Raw genomic sequence first — 18,700 nt, 5'->3', positions numbered from 1 at the left:
AGCCCAGTCCGGGGCCACAAGAATGACTTGTGCCCTTGTCGCGCTTGATCTTCTTCAGCATTCTGGTTAGAAGTGATATAGGTGGAAAGGCGTACAATAGACCGCAACTTCACTCGTGACGAAAAGCGTTGCCGAGCGAGTGACGCCTTGGAAATTCCAACACGCAGAACTGACGACATTGCACGTTCTCTTCGGTGGCGAATAGATCTAACCAAGGCTCTCCCTGTTGTTGAAAGAGACCTTGCGCCACCTTCGAGTGAAGACGCTATTCGTGATCTATCATGCCTGAGGCTGAGTTGATCCGCCCTGGCATTCAAAGAACCTGGCAATTGTTGAACCACCAAGGAAATGCCTTGATGTTCCAGCCATGTCCAGAGACGCAGAGCATCCTGACATAGGATCCAGGACACCACCCGCCTTGCTTTTTTGCAGTACCACATGGCAGTGGTGTTCTCTGTGAACACCTGCACTCCTTCCCCCTTGACAGAGGGAAGGAATGCCTTCAGTGCAAGTAAGATCGCCCGGAGCTCCAGAAGGTTGATATGGAGCCTGGACTCTGCCAGAGACCGGAGGCCTCTGATCTCCGCCTCTCCCATGTGGCCGCCCCATCCCAGGAGGGACACATCCGTCACAACTGTGTGCTCCGGTTGGGGAAGGGAGAGTGATCTGCCGCTGACCCAATGCTGGTTTGTGAGCAACCACTGCAATTGTTGTGCAGTGGCCTCCGAGATCTGGATGTACTCGGACAAGTTCCCCCGATGCTGTGCCAACTGGAACTTCAGGTCCCACTGCAGAGCCCGCATATGCCATCTGGCATGATTGATCAGCAAGATTTAAAACTGGCCATCCCTACAGCACCAGGAGTCGATAGACTCAAAAAAGACAGAGACAAAAGTCCCAAAAACTCAGTCAAAAATTGACTGGGGGTACCGCTCTCTCCGGATCTGCGTTTGCTGGTGCGAAAAAAGAAAGAACGGAAGTCAGCGCGCGAGGGCGGCGTCTAAGTAGCTGCCGCAAAGTTATCCCGGTGATCAGGAAGCCTACGACGGACGCGCAGGGGTAATGCTGATGAAAACTTTCCGGATCAAGTCTGACGCCTGGGGGTAATTCTAAGGTAAGGAATCTATCACTAACGTGTCTCTTTCAGATTTGACCTCCACTGCCTTAGAAAGTCCAGTCAGTAAGGCATTCCCAAATCAATGTGTGAGATCACAACAGACTGCACAATAGTGTCCACTTCAGATTTGGAACGAAGTTTTTGATATCTCTATAGATTAGTTCCTTTTGCTATGCTATAATTACCGATGATTCTCAGTTTGTACTCGGCTTCTCTAGCCTAGTTTCGCTACGTAACCAAATATATTGATATGGAGTCAGACCTTAGTTGACAAGGGTATCCTTTATGTATCTTGGGGAGCATACAGAAAGTTCCTGGGGTGGGATTTTCATTATTATGATTGTTCACACCTACCTACACCCAGTCTATCCCATCTTAGGGAAAGAAATTCTGTGGACTACCATGATAAGAATGGCTGTGGTAGCCTTACCACAGACTGGGCTAAGCGGCGCAGTAAAGATCAAGGATCTTGTTTGCTTGCATACATATTTGCACTACTACTTATCACAATGACGACAGTCCTGAAAGGTGTAAGTCCAAAAAACGACTTCTTTACAGAGGTGTGTTGAAATGTGCGCACCAAAGAACTTAAAGATTTCTTCTGAAGTAGTTACCAAACAGTTATGGTTCATAATTTGTTTGATTGGACTAACAAGAACGACTAGGCATCTCTTTATCAAATGAGTACCTGTCGACCGAGTTGTGGCGAAGAGACCAATGGAGGCCGCCATTTCTGTTCTGCTGACCTTGGATGAGAGTCATCCCTCGGTGAGAACTGTTTATTCTGCCATTACCTACATAGGCGGGACGGTGGCTCCCAGCAGCCCACACATTTAACCTACAAACTATCCATATATATTTCAATAACGTCAAATTCATAGAAATGACTTGAAAAAGGCATGCAGTTCTCCTTTGTTATCCTTCCATGTTATTGCTCTGACAAGCACCTCTTCATTGTCTATTGACAGCTAAGCTTTAAAATTGACAAGGCATAATGCCTCTTTCGGATTCTTCCCACTCACCTCTATGGAACTCTAACAACATTTGTATTGTTAATTCTGTTCATTCATAGACCAGAAAGGTCGCCTAGTGTCCTGAACGCGTATACATTACATGTAACACCTATATATTACTCCAATTGGCATAACAAAGAGCACGAGTCTTCAGTTTCCGTCTCACCGTGGAACTGCAGACTTCTTTTTCATACACAGAAATAAGCAATCTCAGCCAAATGCAAGCCTATTAAATTAGGAACACATTGGGGAACAGATGTTCAAACTTACTTCCAACTATGGAAAAGCTGATTCAGCAAAAAATATAATGTTGCTATACAATTCTTCGTACAATTCTTTAGGCTGGTGCTTATATATTTTGCAGATATATTTCATTTACTAAAGTACACCATGGAGCAATGCAAGCATGATTATTCATGGGTGACAAAAAGGTATAAGGGTCCATTTTAACTAAAGAAAAAAGTGATTGCTTGTGAATACGACTTGTAATTTAATATGTACTCAAATTAGATTACTGCTTGTTCAAAGTAACCAGGAATTTACAATTACTTATTTCGTTATTAGAAGTGAATTTTCTAGTTAAAAGCTGAAACGCACCATGGACACTCAAAGTATGCGTTGAGGCCATTTATAGCAACGGGTCGTGGGTCACATGCTGCAAATCTGAATGCAGACCCGAGCTTCTTGGGTAAGCTGCAAGCCTAACACATACATACCTTACACAAATCGTCAAAAGAAGTGGACTGGAAAGACAGTATCACTGTCCAAACTTTCTATAACAAATCCAATCCATTGGTTGCCCCAGAAAGATTGCCATCGAGCCATTAGGAGGTTTTAACTATGATCCGGAAGTAAAAACTTAGAGAATTTACTACAGGAGCACATGGTAGCAAGACAGAAAAGGAAGGAGTTGCAGGCTGAAGAAGGTGACAATTGGAGGGAGTGAGCGGACAGAGGTAGAGCAGGTGGGTCTTGACTGGGAGGTTCTTGTGGGAGGAGAAGGGGCTGAGTCGCAGGGAAGGCATACACAGTGGCTGGAGTCACAAGCAAAGGAAGTTTGGTCCTAAGATCATGGAAAGTAGGAGTGTTCATTCTTTGAACCGCAATGAGTCTAGAAATTACAGCTACTCAAAGTAAATTTAACTGTAATCAGCCAAAAGTAGTCTAAGAATTTGTTTTATTAGAGACACTACTTCAACAGAATATGGTTTGCGACAGGAAAACATCATGGGTGTTTCTAGGCACTGAATTATGCTCATCTGTGGATACGTTTAGGAGTATGGTGACAACAAATAGCATGATCGGTCATGGACAGAAGAGCGGGAATGAGGACAGGTAATGTTAGGAAGCAGGAGAAATGAGGCAAGGGCTAAATAAGACAAAGGCTTAACCCTGCAGCATAGTTTAATGCACAGCAGGCTAGAAGAGCACATGGAAGAGGTCTGTCCTCCATTTCAGACACATTTACAGTTGATAAGGGAGTTTTCTATGGTAAAGTGGGATTAGGTTCCATATAACTTGCCGAGGAGCTGCACAGGTCTAGTGGTTTGCTTGAGGAAATTGAGTACTGTCTGCACTTTTGCTTACTTGGCTGAATTTATGTGTAAATTCTAACATTAAGATGGGGCGGCCTTGTGGGCTGCTTTCTGAGGTACATCAGTGTTTTGACTTTCGTTCAGGCTTTAAAAGCGACAACTAAAGTTGTGTATAACAATTAATAGTAATACTTTAACAATTGACTCTCATCTCTAGGATTCATCCACTCCGCAGAACCTTTTGTCAAGCTACTGTCTTAATTCGTGAGAGGAGTCTTTGATGGAACCTTCCATTGTCATTTGGCTCTACCACCGTCCAGTACTTTTACCTCTGTTGTTGGTACTATTTCCCCTGTTGAAGTCAAATACCTCTATTGCCTTTCTATGGCTGTGAAGAACAGAGAGAGAGAGGATTACCCTTGGTTCCAAGTTGTGATTGGATGGTGTGGGCTTGATAAACAAAGCACCAGTCACCAATAGAGCGATGAAAGCCTTTGATTGAATGCTTCACTGTCAGAAATCAATACCAATACCAATGCGCTTTCATTTCTATTGCTGATACTCATACTCTTGCTAAGTCTGCTCTCGGTCAAGACATTGGATAGGGTTGACTTGATGAACTAATCACCGACGGTGAGGCACAATGACAGCACATGCATAGTGCATCAAGTAGGCCATGTTATTACCGCCTGGAGGGAAAGCAGAGATGCTGGGGGCAGGAATCTCCCCCAGTTTGCACTGATATTTGGAGTTTCAGTTTTTGGTACTCCCAATTACTAATGTTTACAAAAAGACAGACTCGAGCTAAAGCACAGCAGGAGTGCATTCGTTCCAGAGGGAATACATGTGTGGTACAGGAAACTGAACAATTTGCAGAAAAAAAGCACAAGCATTATAACTACATCTGCAATGGGCTCTATCACATTTTATTAGAACCACAAATAATAGTGAGGTGACTTGTTTAAAAGACAACAGGGGGCAACTAAGAACATGCTGTTGCAGTGGCATTTGTCATGATGGAAAAGCATGAATCTCAGCAGAAGTAAGTGAAAGTGCCCACTGATATCATCAGTACTGATGACACCAATGTTCTGTTGGAGGATATATGAGACAAGAACTTTCTACTGTCACCTATGGAGAAAGCTGAAGTTTTAGTGGGACAGTCCGTAACTGTCAAAAAGTTTGTTTCACACCTGTGTCGAGTTGGTGCTCCACAATTTATAACATTGAGTAGAGAGTCACCTCAAATGTTCTCAGATTTTACAACTGCAATTTTTGCAGTTTGAAGTCCGGATATGACACGAAACCATAAGCAACTGGCTCAATTACAATATTAAAATTAAATAATGATCATAATTGAGAAGCTCCCCCATCAGACTTTTAGGCGGCCCTAAAAAGCAGGAAATTACTCCCTCGCCATGTGGGAAGTCACATGGGTTAAATTAGTAAACATTCTGCAGTGCCATCAATTGAGATTAAGGTGTATAATTGAATTACTAAATCTAATCCAAGGCCGGAATGACACTGGCAGACTGTTATTTTATTAATTTATTTTACCTCTAAAGGTATTCATGAAACAATAAATAAGGGCGAAATCATAAAAAAATTGCAAGTGCTTCCTGAACTGAAACAATTGTCATGCAAGGATCCCGAATCAATGGAATTCAAATGGAGATCAAAAGAAATATCAATTAAAAGCTACATTATAGATATAATTGCTAATTTTGTTTATAGCTAACAATTCCTACTGGCCCAATATCTATCTACATATTTATTACCTTTGGAGAGGTTAAGGAAGTGCCAGGTAAGTCCTGTGCATAATAGCAATTCCCGATTCACCCAGCCAATTTAATCCCAGAAAGGTGAGCAGAATTTAACTTCAAGGAGCTCAACGAATCCCCATCATATCCACTGATAGGGGCAAAGGTTATGCAGAACAAAAAGTATTAAGGAATACAATCCGGGAAGCCAAGTGGGTGCATATGAACAAACACTGGATTATATTAATAAAGTCTGTAAGTATGATGGCTAAAAGACACTTTGGTTTTATACCAATCATTTAGATATATAGAATCCTTTTATTTTTATCGGTTATGAAAATAAGGTTTACAGCTAAAGCCTGGAATCTGTACATGAAATCACTATAAGTGGGAGAAGATGTATACATAGGCCCCATCCATAACAAAAAATAAGCTGATATTTGTTTTGGTCAGGTGGTCACAATTTTAAAAGCATTGGGTCTCAGCAGTGCCACAAGATATTTTGCTCTTACTGCTTTAATCTTCAAAATGGATTCCTCTTACTGGGCCTTATATCTTCAAACTGTTTTTTTTAATCTGGTTTGCAAAACGTCTCTAACCTAGATTCATGGAAAAGTTATATCCTAAGAGAAAAATGGCAATTTCTTCACTCCAAATAATTGATTAATAACCCTCTTAGATATTAAGGCAAAGATCAAGGAACAAACTTTCCAAGAAGACTTGGAGGCTTAGGTTTTGGTTTCAGGCCAATCTCATTCCCTGGAACTGGACAGGATTTCTCCTCATAGTGACCCATGGCACACTCTTAGGTGTTCTGTTTGGTTCATACCATGGAGACCTCATCTATGCATGTCTTCTGGATTACAGGCAGTCTTTGATGGTATGGATGGAGGGAGGTTTCTTGTTGTGAACACTTCATGGTTGAGGTAACACATATCCACTGATAAATGCTACCCAAAGCTTGAACAAAGACATGGGGGTCAGTGAAAAACTGGGAAAAAATTACTCTACAACAGGGTTTATACAAATTGTGATCTTAAGCAGGTATGTGTGTTAGCATCCCTGGCTTTCGGCCTATAAAAGTCTGATTTGGGTATGGAAGCAGAAATAGATAAAACTATACTCAAAACTTTGTCCTCTGCATATAACTGCCCTAAAGTATGTAGATGAGACAGTTATATTAGCTCAACTAAAGTTGGCCTACAAGATCACTCTTGGCATAACAGGGATATAGTGAAAAAAACTCAGAGTGCGGATAAATATTAACGAGACTAAAATCATGTTTTTTTTTAATCACAGCAACAATAATTCAGGCTCCTGCCACAAGAACAGTGTCACTATTACTCAGTCTTAACCCTATAATTATGTTGGCTGTAGACTGAGGAGGCATGGAGGATCTAAATGAAATCACAAATACCTTAAAAAAAAAAATTGGTGACCTTAAAAGTTGCATTCTGCAAACTTCAGACAAATCTTGTTAGCCCAACAGTTAAACTACTCCATTTGTTGTGGTATGTACTAGAACTTTCTCTGGGATGCTTAAAAGATTCAATGCTCAACCTCCAGGACTTTAATATCACTATCCCATTTCATTCCTCGGGCATAGATATGTCTTAAGGTTACATCTCTGAGACAGTTATTGCTATCAAGGCACTATCTGAAACTGTATCTCAGTCAGCAATCTGGTCCCTAAGGCTCTTTAAAAACAAAATTCAGGGAACCATAGTGACATTTGCGTGGGATCTGCTTAATGACTGGGTGGAATGAATTTGACAAAGCACAATACAAACTGGGGATGGCAGAAATCTGATCTAGTAATCTTATATTTTTAAGTTTAAATACAAATTATAGACAATTGTCATCATCACAACATTTAATAGAGTGTTATTTCAATTATCAAACAACATTTAATAGAGTTTTATTTCAAATATGAAACAAAACAGTCTTGGATATTCTAAGATTTCAATTCTCTGACAAAGTTAGCAACATGAGCTAGTATCTGCACAACAAGGGACACATTTACTGATATGAGATTTCTCGGAGGGTCCATGTTACCCTTCATAAGTATCAAAATCTATTGACTGAGAATTTAACTGGTCTGCGCAATTCTAAATTTGCAAGTCATAGCAATATTTTGTGTTCTTGCTCTACCCTGGATCCTAAAAGAACTTACAAAATGAAGCTCTTATTAAATCAGTGGTGTAACACAGGGACTCGCAGCCCACGCAGTGCGGGGGGCCTCCAAGCGGCCCCTCAGCACAGTACTCTGGCAGAGAGCTCCTGATTGATTCCAATGCGGGTCCCTCCACGTACCTTGTAGTGGGGCCCTCCCAGGTTTCGTTACGCTGGTTTATTAAATGCATCCAAAACCACTATCTCCTATTGCCTGAGTGGGAAGTATCTTCAAATAAATGAAAGAGTGCTAGTGAACTCTCAATGTTCAGTGAACAAGGTCTATGTACATATTGGTTATCAAGGAAATGTGCACAATCAGTTTTTTAATATTGACACCGATTGCCCTTGTAAGAGTTATGGTTCAAAAAAGGTTTAACTAGCTGTTACATACATAGATATTACATTCATTTGATTCAACTTAGTAGCCCATGATTTGTTTAAAACAAGCACATGGATCGATAATTCCTTTATCTGTTAAGTTCAAATCGATTACAACCTTTCTGTTAGACAGAATGCAATTGTGAAAACTGTGATTACCTTGTTTTTATTGTTTTGTTGGAAGTGCCAGTGAAACAACTTAATTCACAAACCATTTACTGCTTAGTAAGCATAAAATAGTAATAATTTTTAGCGATTACATCAATACAATTTTACTACTACTATTACAACCTCTTCAATCAAATATATTATTTTAATTTACAGGTAGAAAAAAAAAATTATAATTTTTTTACCTGGTAAATGAAGGGTAGTTCTCGGTGAGAGCCACTAACAATTTCAGAGCATACACTGGTATCGGCTCCACCTCCAACAGAATATTATCATACCTATCGAAAAAACAAACATTATTAGATATACTAGTCACAAGAGCAATCTCATCCCTAACTAAGATGAAGACAAGGCAAAAGCTGAATACTGTTACGTTTCTTTTGACCTCAATCAGGAATTACATGTTGAAATGATGGAATTAAACAACAGTACAGTTTGACTTCATATACTGAATAAAAGACTTTGACATGTATGGATAGAGCCTGCTTCTCCTGTAGACCTGTTATGGCCTCTCAATAGGAAATGAAAACCACAGCCCAGAAGGGACATGTGAACAGTCATTCAAGAGAGAAATCATAAATTGGTATGCAGTAATATATAGAATAAAACAATTAACTTACTTTCAGTAATGATATGACGGATGAATATTATGTTTACCCACAGATTACTCAACTAGTAATATGCCCAGGTGTCAGAGTGGTCCTGAAAACGTATAAGCTAAGCTGGCAAGGTGTAACATACAACATAATGACTCCAGGAGTATAGCGGAGCAGCATGGCTACTACCCTCATTGGTAGTGGCCGACAGAGACCACAAAGTGCCGGCAAGAAAGTAATTGCTGACTAAAGTTCCTAAGCCAGAAAAGCAAGGAAAAGACACCCTACTCTGAAAAATATTAAATGGAGATAAAACAGAAAACCCGAGTCCTCAGAACATGGACCCACGATTACTTATCTGCAGCAAAACAGAGTAGCCATCAAAAAATGTTAGGAAACATAGGTTTTTCTTCTAGCGAAAATATTTCTTGTTATAAATTACTTATCTAGAAATATTTCACGGGGAAACAATGAATGAGGAAGAGGGTTTGAGAGCAAAGCGTACAATTACAACAAACTGTTTGACAACAGTACAACCTAACCATCTCTCATCGTTCAACACAGTCTAACCATTAATGTATGGCAAATATGCGCCCATTTACCTGTTTTCTATAACACGGATTAGCCGTGCAGTGTGAGTTTCCTTCAGTCTACCGCATTTCAGATGTATTGAGTACATTTTAACGGATTAAATGTTGTTTCGATGTATTATATTTATATTGGATGCATACTCCCGAATGAAGATTGATGCTAACCAGGACATCCTACTCATTCTTCATCAAATAGTAAAATACAAATGGACATACATTTTCCAGCACAAATAAAATAAGGGACTAGAAATTTTATTGAGCTGCGTAAGGAAATTTCTTGGCTTGAAGCCAAGGGTAATTTCGGTTTGCAGCTAGGCAGCGCTTATACACACTTTATATTTTAGTAGGACACATCCTTATTTTTTCATTATTCGGAAACTTACTATGCCTTTTTCATACTCTTTTAACCGATCGGCCACTTTGATAAATGGAGAGACTGGAATAAAGCAGCATTTTAAGATCCTGATTATCCTAAAGAGTTATGCGCTCTTGAAATATATGGTAGCTTACATGCTTGCCTGGTGGCATGTCTTCCAAATGTTTTTGTGATCACAACTTCCAAACTTACCTTTTTATTAAACGTTGAATTGGAAATCAGCACTGCAACGTATAGTCTGTGGCATTCTGACTAAGTATCATGTTCAAGCTTTCTTCTCCTTTATAATCTAAATTGTCTGGGTCCTTCATGAAGCTAGTTGCTCATGGATACATTGTTGCTGCTTTTGCAGCTTGTAAAACAGTTTACCCCTACTTCTGGTATGACATGTTTCAAACCTTTTTGTTGAAAAATGCAATACCTTAGGGAGGCTTGGTTGGGTGCCATAACATTAGGAAACCTTCTGTCTTAGCTCCCTTGATGGCATAAATCCTACTACCAAACCTGAGATGCTGGTCCGATGGCCCCTACTAAGCACACCAAGGCTTGTAACTAAGACTTCTATAAGGTCGCAGTCAGAAAAACGGTTTGAAGGTTGAGTCTCTTGGCCCAGAAGTGAGAGATGGGAGAGGCCTTGTGAGTGGGCCCTTTATTGCTGGCAAGCTCACATGCATCTTAGGCCTGAAGCAGAAGGCGCAAGAAGTGAGACCAGGGATGGGCGGCCTGCAATCGTTGGAGGGAGCAGTGGAACGGAGAACCAACGGATGCAGGAGCAAGGACTGAAACCAGGGTTGGAGTAGGAGCAATTATGCCAATGCCTTTTCCTTCCATTCTTTATCTCTTTCAGTCTCAGCTACATACAGCTCTGATTGTGTGGTCAGACCTCTTTTTACAAATTACATACAGTGGGCTTGGGGCCAGACCCTTGATCACAATCAGATGGCTTTGTTGTCTATACAGCCTCTTGCCCACAATTGGATGGCTTTCTTGTCTAACTCCTGTCACTACTACTAATTCAACAGCTTTCCTCCCTATTCATGTGTATGTCATGCCCAGGATAAGTTCGGTCTCCAAGGGTTCTGATTGGCTGACTTGTATCCTTCTTGTGCTGGCCCAGCTGGCATTTGTGAAAACTTTTTTTCTATATTCTGAACATACTCCATGGAAGTACATGGGTCTTTTATTTATTTCTCTTGGTTGTGTTGCTTGCCCGACAACATTGCCCCACTGAATCCCGTGCTCTTCCCCCATCCACCTCATTTAATAACACTAGTCCCCTTCACCTATGCTGGCCGCCTGTCCCTGCAAAACATTGCTGGGCTCCTTGCAAAGTTTTCACTCTTTATTTCTGTTTTTATCTTTAACAAAAATATATTTAAATTTATCGATCCAACATGGGCGTCTGTCGTGTTATATTGCTAAATAAAAAACGTCCACCAGTTTCATGGCACATGTGCATGCATGTGATGCTTTTCATGCGGCATAACGCCAGGGGCCGTTTCTTTTGGACAAAACTGCCATCACATGCATGCCTATACATCTTCACACATGTCCATACATGCAGTTGCAAAAAAGCACTGGCAAAGCCAATAGCTCCGTGTTTTAGAGGCAAGACGTATTGGCTTTGCCAATGCTTTGTGATATTTTTAGTCATCTATGTGTGTTTAAACTATGCCTTCAGGTTAACCTAATTCAAATACAATAGTAACTTTTCTTTTTATCAATAAGAATCAAATTTTGCTTTAACTTGTATGAGAAATAAAAAGTGTTTAATCAAAGTACTCATACCTGAATGGAAGCACCCATACAGTTTTAGTAAAATTATATGCAATGGTTAATGTTTCTTAAATTTAAAATTTTATTACAATCATTTAAAAAAAAACTGTAGCATATGCTTGCAAAAAATTAATAATAATGATAACCATCACACAACCTTGCTTAAGCCAGACCTATCGTCTTTGCCAATGCTTGTTTTACAAAGCTACCGTATACTTTTAAAACATCAGTTACTAAATACATTTAAATATCTCCTGGAACTTGGGAATAAATGGTTTCATATTCAACTGAATATAATTTTACTGTATCTGTAAATGCATCTTCTTGCGCCTGTTCCATTTACTTTCCATAGGTATAAATACAATGCGGCGCAAATGAACATTTTCGGCTTCTTTAGAACCTCTTGCTGAATTGTGAGAAATGCCTTGTACATACGTTAATTCTGAATCTATAAACCAGTTTTGTAAGACATATAGAACATTAAGAAAGAAGACAACTGATTAACATTGGGATAATCTTTAGTAATAGTACATTTTATTGTGCGTGATAAAATCATAATATAATACATTTTAGTAAAGAAAAAGAAAAATGGTTTATCTTCCAGTTATTACAAAGTAGGAAGTTAAAAACAATCTAAGCACATATAAAATAAAACTCATCAGTGCTTACTCTGTGCCGAGCACCCCAGCACCTGTTTATAAACACTAGCACTTAATTATGACTGCCCACCACATGGTGGTGAGGTCAGTCTTTTTTAAGTCTAGCAAACTGTTTCATACTTCCATATACTTAAAACCCATAATGAATTAGTTCTTCTAGTACATCATTCGCACTCAGGTGCTCTGGAATAGTTCAAATTGTCACACTTATGCAAGTTGGACCCCGGCACCTATCTGTTTACAAGATTACCACTGTCAGAGATTATTCTCTCTCTGATACACTCTGTTGTGTTATTTAAAGCAACCCTGTTTGTATTTGAGACCCTGGAGTTGAGATATTTCAGTTTGCCATTGCTATATTTTTTATGGATAGCCCAGGTACATTTCCTAGTCAATATGAAATCAGCCTCCAGCTGTCTGCAGGGCAGTCCATCAAAACTTCACATGGGGGTGGATGATTTGATTACTTTTGTCAAAGAAACAGAGCGCAACAGTGCTTGTTTAGTCCTACAAGGTTCTTCATTGAAGATCACGCCCAGATGTTTTTTTTGCAGGTGTAGCAGGGTGGGGCCAAGGCAAATTCCATAGTTTATGATCTCTAAACTCAAGGCACAGAAGGGACACAAACAATTTTCTTTGGTTTTCTACTCCACAAACCCTCAAAGTCTACGTTCGAGATGTATAATAATCATAAGTGAAGAAAGTAATCTTTGCGGTCTCATTACAGACAGCTGTTGCTTTTCATTGCAGGCGGCAATGTATCCCATAATTTGCAAAACACTACTGTCTCTTTCATTGGATGGTTCACTTTTGTCTGTTTTAATATTGTGCTTTGGATAGGACGGTTTCATCCGTTTTCTGTGTATGTCCCGCCCCTGGAGCATAGCTTTCACACCACGCTTTTTTCTATATTTTTATTTAAGTTTCCCTTCCCGGCCCCCGCTGCCCCTCTCCCGCATCATGGTCGTTGTTGCTATTGGCTTTACCAATGTTAACAGGCTTTTAAAATCTGCCAAAGCCAAAAGAAGCGCCCAGCCATATCAAGAGTAAAGAAGACAAAACCTTCATGTCTATACTTTCACGATGGCCTCGGTGCTGCATGACAAAATATACATCTGCGCCTTAGACAAAGCAGCACACATCTAGAATATATAGAAACCATGTTTTCTATACTTTCAAAATGGCACTGATTTACCTGATGTGACGTATTGCGGCCTTACGTCACATCATGCAACGTAATGTGCATTGAGAATCTGTATAAAACAATATTTTATATTACTTTCAAAATGGCTGTCATGTAGAGTGACATGATGACAACATGTGATGCATCACAAAACACAACACAAATGCCATCTTGGGAGAATAGGACATCATTTCTATACTTTTAAAATAGCCAGACAGATATTGGAAAAGCCAATCTTAGGAGTCTGGGTAGTTCTGAGAAGTACAGGCAAAACAACAAACATAAAACAATGAACCATTGTTTAAGACGGTTAGCTGCTAAAGGATAATTTCACTCGAACCAAGGTTTCGGTGTCCAATTGTATGATTAAGTTTAATAATGAATCATCAATCTTCCAAGCCTGTGGTTTGGCATACAGCTGCACATAATCAACATGGTCGAATGCAGCAGTATGGTTTGCAAAACATGTGAGGATTTTGTTGGTAGGACTAAAAATTATTTTGCTGGTGAGTGATGCCAGGTCGAAGACTTTGTGAAGTGCTGAGCAAATGGGATGGAATCCCCTCTGTTTGTTATCGCAAGACTGTTTTCCGTGGCCCAAGCGTCTAATTAAAAAAAAAAAAAAAATTAAAACCAGTGTGGCAAAAAAAAATGCCTTTCGGTTCCTATAACGTAGTAAGTCTTTAATTGTTGGGGTCTGATTTACTGCCTTTTTAGGTCTCTCCTGGCGTTGGAGCACGCATGCGCTCCTCGCCTGCGAGAGCTATAGTAAACAGTATGAAGAAGGGGACTTCAATCCACGACCCTGTGTCTGAATCATTTCTGATTCGCTTACGTCGTGATTTATGTTATTTTCTCACTTTCGATTTGCTGGACTTCATTTGTGTTACCGCCCTTGCAGTTTTTTAAGCCCGACCTTCATGACAAGCGCATCTGTTTCCACTCAGCCCAGATGCAAATACAAGTGGCTGAATGAAAACAGATGGCGAGCTTTGTGCAACACAGTCCGAGTCTTTGATCTCTAACAGCACGCAGTCTCGCTTCCCTCCGAGCCACTGCGTGAGGTCACCTCCTGCCCCTCCTCCTCCCCCGCCCACCCGAGCTCTGCTGCCTCCCGGGCTCGGAACGAACACCGTTCGGATTCAGACCCGTCATGCTGCCGGCGCCGACCCATACCAACCCCTTTCTCTTCACAACTGCGTTACCGCGCCAAATATGAAGCAAAGTAAGGTTACAAAAACATTTCTTTGCACAAAAGGTGTGTTCCGTTTACACCAGATACGCATTTAATATGACTTAAGAGTTGATTCAAGTCTGAAGCCGAATACTATATTCAAGTCTGGCGTGTGTGACTTAGCCATTCATCCTTTTAAGGTCGATTAACTGCATTCAACAGGCAAGCATAAATACCACTATTAATATTTTGTTTAGTATGACTTAAGACTTAATTCAAGTCTGAAGTGGAATAGCGATTCAAACCTGCCGTGTGTGACTTTGCCATTCATCCTTTTAAGGACGATAAACTGCGTTGAACAGCCAAGTAAGCACACAAGGGTGCTTTGTCGGTGGGCTTGTGTTCTACAAAAGCTATCTATTTTTCTGGTGGTCCCTTGCTCATTGCACCATCAGGATTCAGGCAAGCCGGGCCGACGAAGGCTGTGATGCCAGAAACCGGTCCCCGGAAGCTTGTTTCCTTCCCAGTATAAGAATTGGCTTGGTTGTTTGGTTTGCCCTGTTCCCATCATGCACTGGGACAGGTACAGACTAATTTGCATGTAGCCAGGTTCTGAGCTGGGATGGTGCAGTGAGCTAAAAAACGGTGATGGATCAAAACCATGATCTCTTGACTTGGTAAGAGTATTCTGCATCATTCAGAAACTCTGTCCATCACCACCCCCTTTTTCCCAAATCGATTTTATCCACACTCAGTGTGGGAGGGTATGCTCAGACGTGAGTCCCTTGCTCATTGCACCATCAGGATTCAGGCAAGCCGGGCCGACGAAGGCTGTGATGCCAGAAACCGGTCCCCGGAAGCTTGTTTCCTTCCCAGTATAAGAATTGGCTTGGTAGTTTGGTTTGCCCTGTTCCCATCATGCACTGGGACAGGTACAGACTAATTTGCATGTAGCCAGGTTCTGAGCTGGGATGGTGCAGTGAGCTAAAAAACGGTGATGGATCAAAACCATGATCTCTTGACTTGGTAAGAGTATTCTGCATCATTCAGAAACTCTGTCCATCACCACCCCCTTTTTCCCAAATCGATTTTATCCACACTCAGTGTGGGAGGGTATGCTCAGACGTGAGTCCCTTGCTCATTGCACCATCAGGATTCAGGCAAGCCGGGCCGACGAAGGCTGTGATGCCAGAAACCGGTCCCCGGAAGCTTGTTTCCTTCCCAGTATAAGAATTGGCTTGGTAGTTTGGTTTGCCCTGTTCCCATCATGCACTGGGACAGGTACAGACTAATTTGCATGTAGCCAGGTTCTGAGCTGGGATGGTGCAGTGAGCTAAAAAATGGTGATGGATCAAAACCATGATCTCTTGACTTGGTAAGAGTATTCTGCATCATTCAGAAACTCTGTCCATCACCACCCCCTTTTTCCCAAATCTATTTTATCCACACTCAGTGTGGGAGGGTATGCTCGGACGTGAGTCCCTTGCTCATTGCACCATCAGGATTCAGGCAAGCCGGGCCGACGAAGGCTGTGATGCCAGAAACCGGTCCCCGGAAGCTTGTTTCCTTCCCAGTATAAGAATTGGCTTGGTAGTTTGGTTTGCCCTGTTCCCATCATGCACTGGGACAGGTACAGACTAATTTGCATGTAGCCAGGTTCTGAGCTGGGATGGTGCAGTGATCTAAAAAACGGTGATGGATCAAAACCATGATCTCTTGACTTGGTAAGAGTATTCTGCATCATTCAGAAACTCTGTCCATCACCACCCCCTTTTTCCCAAATCGATTTTATCCACACTCAGTGTGGGAGGGTATGCTCAGACGTGAGTCCCTTGCTCATTGCACCATCAGGATTCAGGCAAGCCGGGCCGACGAAGGCTGTGATGCCAGAAACCGGTCCCCGGAAGCTTGTTTCCTTCCCAGTATAAGAATTGGCTTGGTAGTTTGGTTTGCCCTGTTCCCATCATGCACTGGGACAGGGACAGACTAATTTGCATGTAGCCAGGTTCTGAGCTGGGATGGTGCAGTGAGCTAAAAAACGGTGATGGATCAAAACCATGATCTCTTGACTTGGTAAGAGTATTCTGCATCATTCAGAAACTCTGTCCATCACCACCCCCTTTTTCCCAAATCGATTTTATCCACACTCAGTGTGGGAGGGTATGCTCAGACGTGAGTCCCTTGCTCATTGCACCATCAGGATTCAGGCAAGCCGGGCCGACGAAGGCTGTGATGCCAGAAACCGGTCCCCGGAAGCTTGTTTCCTTCCCAGTATAAGAATTGGCTTGGTAGTTTGGTTTGCCCTGTTCCCATCATGCACTGGGACAGGTACAGACTAATTTGCATGTAGCCAGGTTCTGAGCTGGGATGGTGCAGTGAGCTAAAAAACGGTGATGGATCAAAACCATGATCTCTTGACTTGGTAAGAGTATTCTGCATCATTCAGAAACTCTGTCCATCACCACCCCCTTTTTCCCAAATCGATTTTATCCACACTCAGTGTGGGAGGGTATGCTCAGACGTGAGTCCCTTGCTCATTGCACCATCAGGATTCAGGCAAGCCGGGCCGACGAAGGCTGTGATGCCAGAAACCGGTCCCCGGAAGCTTGTTTCCTTCCCAGCATAAGAATTGGCTTGGTAGTTTGGTTTGCCCTGTTCCCATCATGCACTGGGACAGGTACAGACTAATTTGCATGTAGCCAGGTTCTGAGCTGGGATGGTGCAGTGAGCTAAAAAACGGTGATGGATCAAAACCATGATCTCTTGACTTGGTAAGAGTATTCTGCATCATTCAGAAACTCTGTCCATCACCACCCCCTTTTTCCCAAATCGGTCAAAGCAGGAATACCAGCTTTGTGCTGCTAGCCACGGAGGCTGGAGACTGACTGTTCTAGCATCATCCGTGTGTGCGAGGGTATTGTAATTATTTATATTTTGTGGGGGCCGTCGATCACTGTTAACAATTCATACAACGCCAGCCTTTTGCTGCTAGCCACGGAGGGTGGAGACTGACTGTTCTAGCATCATCCGTGTGTGCAAAGGTATTGTAATCATTTATATTCTGTGGGGGTGGGTTTATAACGGTTAACCATTATACAAGGGGCCTTTATGGGTGGGCTTGTGTTGTCTGTCAGGCTGGACACTTACTGTCCCACTGTCATCCCTGCGTCCTGTAACCCACGCCTCGCACACCAATAAGACTTTATGCATTTAAACGTGGCGTGTGTGACTTACGTACTCATCCTTTTAAGGTCAATAAACTGCGTTCAATAGGCATGCAAAAATACCAACTGTTAATAATCTTATTACTATAATTCACCCCCCAGGCCCCACTAGACACTGTGGGAAGCAAAAGATTTCTACTGGAAGCAAAAGATTCCAATGGCTGCCTCGAAAGAGTCAATACGCACAAAACACGCCGGCTTTGGCACAGCCTGCAATCTGAAATGGCCAGCGTTTTTGAAAGTATCTTGTTCACTTATTTATACTAACGCATGATATCAATAAAGCACATTTCATTTAATCTTATTTTGCCTTGAAACTCTTCGAGGAATCTGGGAAGTCTTCGAAGACTGTTTTCACGTATAACAATTTTGTTGGTCACGGTTTGTGTCTGTTCCAAAACACATAATTCAGAGCATTGCTGGTGCTTTACTACACATTGTCCTCGTGCATGCCAGAATGTGCTACTCCTGTGCCCCTGATTACGTGCATTTAGTTTGAATTTTAGCTCAGGATTGGCAAAGTGCATTTTTCACTGTATGTTGTGATTTGCGCATGTGTTCCAGTCAGTGCGCTGGTGGGGGCGCGCAGAATCGCCGTGCTTTGCTTTGCCTCCTTTGATGGGGGCTTATTTCGAGATGCCAAGTTTTCGCCATTCTCGCTGCACCGCCCCCTCCTGCTGTTTCAATTTACATTTCAGTTGAGATTCGGTCATTGGAAACTTATTGGCGTGGGGGCCGCATATGTGCCATGTACGCCCCCGAGGATCACAACCCCCCTTCTTTAGGACCTCTCTACCTGGCAGCTGCCATGGTGTGTATATGGTTTTTGTTTGGACAGTCCATGCCACGCACTCTTTTTCTGTATGTATATCTTTCCCTTTTCTCGTATCTCGTTTCCTTTTTCCATATATTTTTTTCGGTCTCTGTCCACCCCTCTCTCTTAATCTCTGCCTAACTCTTTCTCTTTCACACTCTC

At 41.8% G+C, this 18,700-nt stretch overlaps 1 protein-coding gene across 3 annotated transcripts in view; it reads right to left on the bottom strand.

Annotated features, from left to right (window-relative positions):
* ULK4 (unc-51 like kinase 4) overlaps positions 1 to 18,700 on the bottom strand; it is a 1,725,799-nt gene that overhangs the window by 846,168 nt on the left and 860,931 nt on the right. For all 3 annotated transcript variants that reach the window (XM_085631567.1, XM_085631566.1, XM_085631568.1), the window contains one exon: positions 8,332 to 8,424. In XM_085631567.1, the coding sequence (XP_085487693.1) occupies positions 8,332 to 8,424 (93 nt within the window). The remainder of the gene's footprint in view (positions 1 to 8,331; positions 8,425 to 18,700) is intronic.

This window comes from Triturus cristatus, chromosome 10 (assembly GCF_964204655.1).
Source record: "Triturus cristatus chromosome 10, aTriCri1.1, whole genome shotgun sequence".
In the NCBI taxonomy this organism is placed as follows: Eukaryota; Metazoa; Chordata; class Amphibia; order Caudata; family Salamandridae; genus Triturus; species Triturus cristatus.
Note: the sequence above shows the minus strand (reverse complement) of the source record. Positions and strands in the feature narration are given on the sequence as shown.